General features: G+C 37.2%; 1 protein-coding gene across 2 annotated transcripts; it reads left to right on the plus strand.

The window, feature by feature from the left end:
* The first annotated feature begins 2813 nt into the window (after positions 1 to 2813).
* LOC145114704 (formin-like protein 18) lies at positions 2814 to 8554 on the plus strand. Of its 2 annotated transcripts, XM_079050782.1 has the most exons (15): positions 2814 to 3216; positions 3357 to 5484; positions 5606 to 5732; positions 5808 to 5879; positions 5986 to 6084; positions 6169 to 6210; positions 6288 to 6368; positions 6458 to 6508; positions 6591 to 6672; positions 6744 to 6838; positions 6936 to 7007; positions 7075 to 7191; positions 7698 to 7766; positions 7864 to 7930; positions 8040 to 8554. In XM_079050782.1, the coding sequence occupies exons 1-15, from the start codon at positions 3144 to 3146 to the stop codon at positions 8201 to 8203; spliced, it is 3339 nt and encodes a 1112-aa protein (XP_078906908.1). In that variant the 5' UTR covers positions 2814 to 3143; the 3' UTR covers positions 8204 to 8554. The 2 variants fall into 2 exon arrangements, 1 of the variants encoding a protein (XP_078906908.1); XR_013711168.1 differs by lacking the exons at positions 6936 to 7007; positions 7075 to 7191; positions 7698 to 7766; positions 7864 to 7930; positions 8040 to 8554 and having other exon boundaries at positions 6596 to 6672.
* The last annotated feature ends 349 nt before the right edge of the window (positions 8555 to 8903 follow it).

Raw genomic sequence — 8903 nt, forward strand, 5'->3', positions numbered from 1 at the left:
CCCTAAGGCCACTCGTCGAGCTTCCTTCTTGCAACTCAACAGTTACCCACACATACATAAATTGGGGCAACCTCAACCGACTCGCCGAGTTGTTCATCCACTTGTCGAGTCTAGGGCAATCTTCATTGGACTCGCCGAGTTCATGCCTATCTTCATATGACTCGCCGAGTCGACCATGCGACTCGTCGAGTCCCTTCAGTCCTTTTTGCCATACAGACTCATTTGAGCCATGCAGCGGCTCCAAACTACAGATCCAAGCTTTTAAGGCATGCTTTTCACGTAAAGTTGCAAACTTTACGTGCATGCATAGCTACAAAGGCTATTAATGTCAAATCCAAGCTCACAATGGCGGTTTCATACTCAAGGAGGCTTCATACATGACCAAATTCGGGGCTTTATGACTATAGAACCCCAGAAGGGTCCAGATCTGAAGTTACAACTTCAGATCTAGCCCATATCCCACTTCATCTTCTCAATCAAACCATAAAAACCCTAGATCTCAACCAAAAGAGGTCTAGAAGGAAAAGAAGAAAAGGTGACGACTTGATACCTCAAAATGATGCTATTTGAGGTAGATTTCTGATTTCCCACACTTCCTTGCTCCTAGCCTTTTGTTCTCCAAGTTCTTATTCTCAAAGATCTCCTCTCCAAAGCTTTAGACACACAAGAATGAAACACCACACGAATTAGGGTTTTCTGAGCTCTCAAAGGACTGCAAAGAGGCCAAAGGAGGCTTATGCTTCCTTAAATAAGGTGCAAAACCCCGAGATTTAGGGTTTCATCTGCCAGCTCCTACTCGTCGAGTCCCTTCATGGACTCGGCGAGTAGGCCATTAAATACGCGAACCAAGCCCGCTGCTACTCGACGAGTAGAGCAACCAACTCGTCGAGTAGGCCTTGAAACCAATTAAATTCTTATTTAAGCAATAACTGAGAATCGGGGCGTTACAACATGACTCTTGGAGCTTTAAACTGATATCGGGAAATCGGGATGTTACAATAATGTTTTGGATAATGATTTTATTAATATAAAATCGAAATTTTTAGTCTTAAATTTTGGGATGTTACAGTCAAGGAACTTTAGAACCAGCTGAGAAGAATGCTTGACAATTCCCAGTCTACGCATTTCATTAACCAAACAGTTAAACCAACTAAGGTTTGGGTTAGTGACTCACCTTATTGAGCAAAGAAATGCCCATATCTCCGATTAAGGTTGTTGATGGTTGTGGCCTGAACTTCCACGACACCTTCATAAGCCGTTGTCAGCGTATCCATCATCTCTTGAGCTGACTCACAGTTTTGTACAAGATGCTACACGTGATAGGGAAGATAGCTTCCTATCGCTGTTATAGCTTTCACATCAAGACTAATCAGTTTCTTGTCATTGTCATCATAACTAGTCTATGGCTTTTGCTTCAAAGGACCAACGAGAACATTATTGACCATGAGTTGATACATAGGAACATGATGACCTTTTTCAATGATATTACACATCTCATAGTTCATGGTTTCAAGAACAACCATGGCCTTAATTTTCCACATGGCGAAGTTGTGCTCATCGAAAGGAGGAATATTGTTGAGACCAAAGGATTTGGGATTATTGGAAGTTGACATGATTCCTTGAGTGTGAAAACTTGCTCTGATATCAATTGAAGGTTTGTGTCGATCGGATACACTTCAAGTATAACAAACAAGAACAAAACTACTAAGCAATTAAAGAACATAAAAGTAAACAACAGAGAGGAGTCACCAAATTGTCTTTCACCAAGAAATGGGTTGTTTTTACCAAGAAAACAGGATGTCACAAAGACGGTTACCAAGACGAACAACATTAGGGTTTCACCCTAATGTTGAATATATACTAATCTATATATGTATATATCCCTTGATTAAAGGGATTATATCTAATCTATACTAAAAACCGATCTTCATAACAAAGATATCAGATATGCTATCTATTCTATACTTATCTGTATCATTACCTAATATATAAAAGTTACATAGAATAACTATCTACACGCTAACGCTGATAGACTTGAGACTGACGCTGATGTGTGATTTTGATGCTGGCGCTGACAGTTAGGTATAGAGTGTTCGACTAATAGATCATAAGGTGTGTTTTACAATATAAGTCTCACCCACCTGATTTTTTATCATCCCTATCGACCATCTCTTTTCAAGTCCACCTCTTTATCTCATATACAATTGAAATTAAAGAAACCTACACCAAATGACCTAAAGCATCCAGTATCCTCTAGACCGTCACCATTCGTGTAATTTACCCTTTTATAAACATTAACATGTTAAAAGTTGAATTTCACAAATGAATGACCAACCGCGTAATATTTAGAAACCACAAGGACCATTGGTGTAATGTTTTGTAAATATATATTGAAAGTGCTATTTTTGAAAACCATACAGACCATTTATGAAATTTTGTTTTAAATTCATGTATATACATGTTTATACATGTATGTACATGTCATGCGTCTAGACATGTCACCTAATTTAATTTGTATCATGTTTAAACATGTAAATTCGTGCTTCACATATATAATATACAAAACAAATATTTAGAATTTGTGTCCACAATGATAGACACAAAACTTGAATTTCTAAAACTCATATAAAAAAATACTCGTGTTATGTTAATCATTCGTATAGTGTATCAAAATGTCAAAATAGAGGTACACAAAACTTGGTACGTAGAGGTAATCTTCGCAAATCCCAAAAATATCGGGTAATAACGATAATTTTCAAAAACTATATGATATTTTTGTTATTATCCCTATTGAAAATTCGTAACACCTTATTGAATATACTTTCATACTATAGTCATAGTTGGTCTCTGTCGAACAACAGTGCTAAACACGTTGTCGTCTGACGTGTAACTGTAACTCGCCTCCCGGAAAGCTGATTTCAGACGTAACTTCAAGCTTTCCTTCTCTTTCAATCGATCAACAGTACACCACCACCTACTACATACTCAACCGCCATAGATTCACCACCGACAAAACTCGTCAATTCTCTACCAGCTCCTAACCAACTGCTACAGCACGTATCTATCTATCTATCCACTCAATTTCTCTACACACAGAGTTTGCTTTTACAGTTTTAGGGTTTCAAGTTCACTGATTAATACTAATGGCATTGTTACGGAAATTGTTTTATAAGAAACCACCTGATGGACTTCTTGAAATCTCTGAAAGAATCTACGGTAATCAATTTTACCCTTTCGATCTTTCAACTAGCGTTTTACAACTGTTTATCTGTTGTTTTAGGCCTAATAATTCGTTTATTTGTGAGCTTGGATTTTTCTCGGTTTGCTGATTGATGGTTTGCACATTTGGTGTTTAGTCTTCGATTGCTGTTTCACAACTGATGCTTGGGAAGAAGAAGATTATAAAAGTTATGTCGGAAACACAATTTCTCAGCTCAAGGACCATTATCCCGATGCTTCCGTCCTGATTTTTAACTTTGGTGACGTAAAATCAAGTCAGATCGCTTCTGCTTTGTCGGAATATGACATGACGATTATGGACTATCCTCGACAATACGAAGGTTGCCCATTGCTTCCAATGGAGGTTATCCACCATTTTTTAAGATCAAGTGAAAGCTGGCTTTCACTTGGCCAACAAAACATTCTTCTGATGCACTGTGAGCAGGGTGGTTGGCCGGTTTTGGCTTGCATGTTGGCTGCACTTTTGATTTACAGAAAGCAATACGCTGGGGAATACAAAACCCTAGACATGGTTTATAAGCAAGCTCCGCGTGAACTATTACAATTCTTCTCTCCTCTAAATCCTTTACCTTCTCAATTAAGGTACTTACAGTATGTATCAAGGAGGAATGTCGCTACAGAATGGCCTCCATTGGATAGGGCACTCACTTTGGATTGTGTGATAATCCGAATGATTCCTGACTTCGATGGAAACGGTGGCTGCTGTCCTATTTTTAGGGTTTATGGACAAGATCCTTTCTTTCCTGGTGATAAAACCTCTAAACTTCTGTACTCAACTCCAAAAGGGAGCAAGAATGTCCGACACTACAAACAAGCAGAATCTGAACTGGTTAAAATTGACATCAATTCCCATGTTCAAGGCGACATTGTAATGGAGTGTATCAGTTTACATGATGATCTGATTCGTGAAAAGATGATGTTTCGTGCAGTGTTCAACACAGCATTTATTAGGTCAAATATTTTAATGCTTAATCGTGATGAAATCGACATGCTTTGGGATGCTAAGGATCTATTTCCCAACGACTTCAGAGCTGAGCTTCTTTTCTCAGACATGGACACTACTGCAACTTCTACAGTTCCAATAGATTTGGCTCATTTTGAAGAAGAGGGTCTTCCTATAGAAGCTTTTGCTAAAGTTCAAGAGATTTTTAACAGTGTGGATTGGTTAGATCCTAAAAGTGATGCTGCAAGAAATGTTCTCCACCAGATAGCTGCCTCAGAGATTGTTCAAGAAAGTTTGTCTGTTGAAGCTCATCTTCCTTCAAATCAAGAATCAGAGGAAGTTGCAGAGAGCAAGGTTAAACTTAAACCTACTAAAACTCCATTAATCCCCCCCTCCATTCTACTACCTAGCCCCTCATTAAAGGACACTAAGGGGGACACTAAGGAGGACACTAAGTCTCCCTCCTCCCCATCCATCCTCCATCGTAGCCAATTAAAAAGGGACAAAACATATAGTAAGATTGAACCTTTTCAATCTTTATCTTCCCCAAAATACCCTGCAACTCCTCCATTGAAGGACAAAAGGGATACTATACTTCAACCCTCTCCACCACCACCACTTCCTCCCCCTCCGTTAAAGGACAAGCCAGTTATTAGAGCAGGTCCCTCTCCACCACCACCACCACCGCCACCACCACCTGTAAAGGAAGGTAGAGATGAAAGAGTTGCATCCCCCGTTCCCCCACCACCACCACCTCCCCCAGCATCACGAATTTCTTCACCACCACCTCCTCCTCCAGCATCACGGATTTCTTCAGGTCCTCCACCTCCAGCATCAGGGAATTCTTCAGGCCCACCACCACCACCACCTCCTCCTCCAGCATCACGGAATTCTTCAGGCCCACCACCACCACCACCTCCTCCTCCTCCGGCATCAAGGATTTCTTCAGGTCCACCACCACCACCTCCTCCTCCAGCATCACAGAATTCTTCACGCCCACCACCACCACCTCCTCCAGCATCACGGAATTCTTCAACTCCACCACCACCACCACCTCCAGCCTTCTCTAATGGGAATGTGAAGAAGGGTGTTGTCCCACCTCCACCCCCACCAAAAGCAGGCACTAATCCTGGAGCTCCATCTCCTCCACCACCTTTAACTAAAGGGCGTAGTTTGTCAAAAACAAGTTCTTTGAAAACTCAACATTCCAAGAAACTGAAGCCTTTGCATTGGTTGAAGATAACAAGAGCAGTACAAGGAAGCTTGTGGGCTGAGACACAAAAATCCGGTGATCTTGCAAAGTAATTTTTTTTTTTTTTTTTTTTTTTTTTTTTTTTTTTTCTTTCTTGAAAAAGGATGAAGCCATGTCTCCCACTAACTGTCTCTTGATCCTCTCTTTTTCTTATGGCTCATTCAAATTAGGGCACCCGAAATTGATATATCAGAACTCGAGTCTCTGTTCTCAGCATCAAACCCTAATCCTGACCAAGGGGCAGAAAAGTCAAAATCTCGGGCAGTGGTAGCTAATAAACCTGAAAGAATACAACTGGTAAAATATCATCTTGTTCATGAGGTTGTAATTCTTTGTACATAAAGTTATTTTATATTGTTCAATTTCCTGCAGATTGAGCACAGGAGGGCATATAACTGTGAAATCATGCTTTCAAAGGTCAAAATACCATTAAATGAATTGATGGTAAGGTCATTTACATATCTATATTATTGTTTTTATAATTTCTATAATTTATAATTTGTACTAAATAATGTTCTTCTGATAGTTCTTTGTATGTGAAACTTAACAGGATCATGTCCTTGCGTTAGAAGACTCAGCAATGGATTCAGATCAAGTGGACAACCTCATAAAGTTTTGTCCAACAAAAGAGGAAATGGAGCTGCTTAAGGTAAAATGTTAATTGAACTGTTTAAAAAGGTTAAATGACAGAAATAGCCCTGCTTAAACGATAACTAATGATTTTTATGGTTAGGGTTACAAAGGAGAGACGGATAAATTGGGGAAATGTGAACAGGTTTCTACTTTGTAATATACACATTTTCCCTAAATTAATTTGATGGACACCTTTATATTTATTATTTATTGCAACAGTTCTTCTTGGAGCTAATGAAAGTTCCACGTACAGAATCTAAACTCAGAGTTTTCTCTTTTAAGTTACAGTTCAACACACAGGTGAGAACTGAGAAGATATTCATATGATGACATGTTTTCTTTGATTTTTTTTTTTATAAATCTGAAACTCGAATTTTGTTGGCATTTAGGTTTCTGATCTCAGGAAGAACCTCAACATAATAAATTCTGCAGTAGAACAGGCAAGTTATGATAGTTAATTAGTTATTAGTTTATTGATATTTTTATTTTTTATCTAATTAATGTTGATGGTGTTTGTATCAGACCAGGGGTTCTGCTAAATTGAAGAGAGTCATGCAAACAATTCTTTCTTTAGGAAATGCATTGAATCAAGGGACTGCAAGAGGTGAGTTAAGTTTGACTTTGACTTTGACTTTTTATACTCACAGAAATATAAAAAGATTGATTTTGTTTTAGGGTCTGCGATTGGGTTCAGGCTGGATAGCCTGTTGAAACTTACAGACACACGTGCAAGGAACAATAGAATGACACTTATGCATTATCTTTGTAAGGTATTTGTTTTATTTCTTTTTCCTTTTTATTTTATTAAAAGTAAAAGAAAATTATATTGTTTTCACCTTTTGTGAATCATGGTGGATATGCGTGTAGGTGCTTGCTGATAAACTACCTGAAGTTCTTGATTTTTCCAAGGATCTTCAAAGTTTGGAACCTGCAGCAAAGGTATATTCTAGTTTAATCTTCTACAAATTTTTAGCAATGTTTAATTATTTTGATCATTTCTTTCCAGATGCAATTGAAATACTTGGCAGAGGAAATGCAAGCTATTACCAAAGGATTAGAGAAAGTTGTCCAGGAATTGTCCATGTCTGAAAATGATGGACCTGTGTCTGAAAATTTCCGCAAGGTAAGAATATCAGTCTGACATGACATAACATAACAGGTTGTACTGCATTTGACATGTATTGGACTGAAACTGATATCAATGGGACAAAAATTACAATTTGTTGTTCCACTAAAAAAAGGTGGGATAGGGACCCACTCTCAATCTTTCGTCTATGCAAAAGACGTAAATGCCCTCCTCATCCTCATCATTAAAACTAGCCCTAAAAAAAGCTTGTCCAATTGCGTCCCGTTCTGTTACACAGACACAGCCTTAGGCTGTGTCTGTTTGTTACACGGGACAAGAGTGGACAAGCTTTCTAGGGCTATTTTTGATGATAAGGTTGAGGAGGGCATTTACGTCTTTTGCATAGGCGAAAGATTGAGAGTGGGTCCCTGTCCCACCTTTTTTTGGTGGAACAACAAATTGTAATTTTTGTTCCATTGACATCAGTTTCAGTCCAATACATGCCAAACACAGTACAAGATAAAGTCGTCTTAACTGAAATATTTTGTGTTTTATTGGCGTAGGCTTTGAAGGATTTCCTTTGTTCAGCAGAAGGTGAAGCAAGATCATTGGCCTCTCTATATTCTACCGTTGTATGTCTCTCCTATTTTTTTTTTCCTTTTAAATATAAAATAAGTTTTTAAAGATTTTACATTTTTAAGCAAAGCTTCTTCTTAATTCTTATTATAGGGTAAAAATGTGGATGCTTTAATTATTTACTTTGGCGAGGATCCAGTCCGTTGCCCATATGAGCAAGGTAATAATAAATTACAAAATAAATCTACCAAGTTATATTTTATAAATAAACAGATTCTTCACATTTTATAAGTCTGATTATATTTATAATTATACCTTTTTGTTTTCAGTTGTTTCAACTTTGGTCAAGTTTGTGAGAATGTTTAATCAAGCACACGAAGAAAACACCAGGCAATTAGAGGCGGATAAAAAGAAGGCAGAAAAGGAAGCCTCAAATGAGAAATTAAAACAACATATAAGTATAACACAATCTCCTGTAAAAAGTAGCAAATAACTTCCTTTTTTTTTTTTATATATTTTTATTGATGATCAGGATGTATATAATGTAAAATGTGTAGTTGTATAGTGTCAAAGTTTTCTCAGCAGCATACTACAGAGCTCTCCTGTTTCCACTGAAGGTCAATTTTACTAACTGTTGACTTTTGAGGTCAACCATATGACTATTTAAAATGTACATTTTGATATGGATTCTGTTAGCATATAAGGAGGGCATGTTGGTAATTACTAATTACGCAGTGTTTAGTTTGTTAGCTAGCTGTATGACTACTAACAGTTGGCTGAAAAATTATGTAATAATGGCAACAACTTTTTGAGTTCTTTAGTACATAGCATCGTGCTTTTCACCTTTTTGGTTTTGTTGAAATTTTAAAAGAAACTTCAAAGTACAATATTTTGTTATCCATAATAACAATGTACTTTCATTTTCTTACAAGAATAGCAACATACTTGGTTTCAATAGTTTTTACTCTTTTTACCTATATCAACAATTTACTTTATTTTTTTTATTCAATATAGTAATAAACTTGCATTTCCTTATTAATTATGCCAATCATGTTCCATATTATCTATCAATATCCTAATAAATAAAGATTTTTTTTGTCATATGTTACATTCTCATTCATTTTGTCACATCTCATTATATGGTTATTTTAAATTAGTTTTTTTTCCACATGTTATTTTTTAGTTTTTTCATT

Source organism: Lactuca virosa, chromosome 5 (assembly GCF_052849685.1).
Source record: "Lactuca virosa cultivar CGN04683 chromosome 5, Lactuca_virosa_CGN04683_v6, whole genome shotgun sequence".
Taxonomy (NCBI): domain Eukaryota; kingdom Viridiplantae; phylum Streptophyta; class Magnoliopsida; order Asterales; family Asteraceae; genus Lactuca; species Lactuca virosa.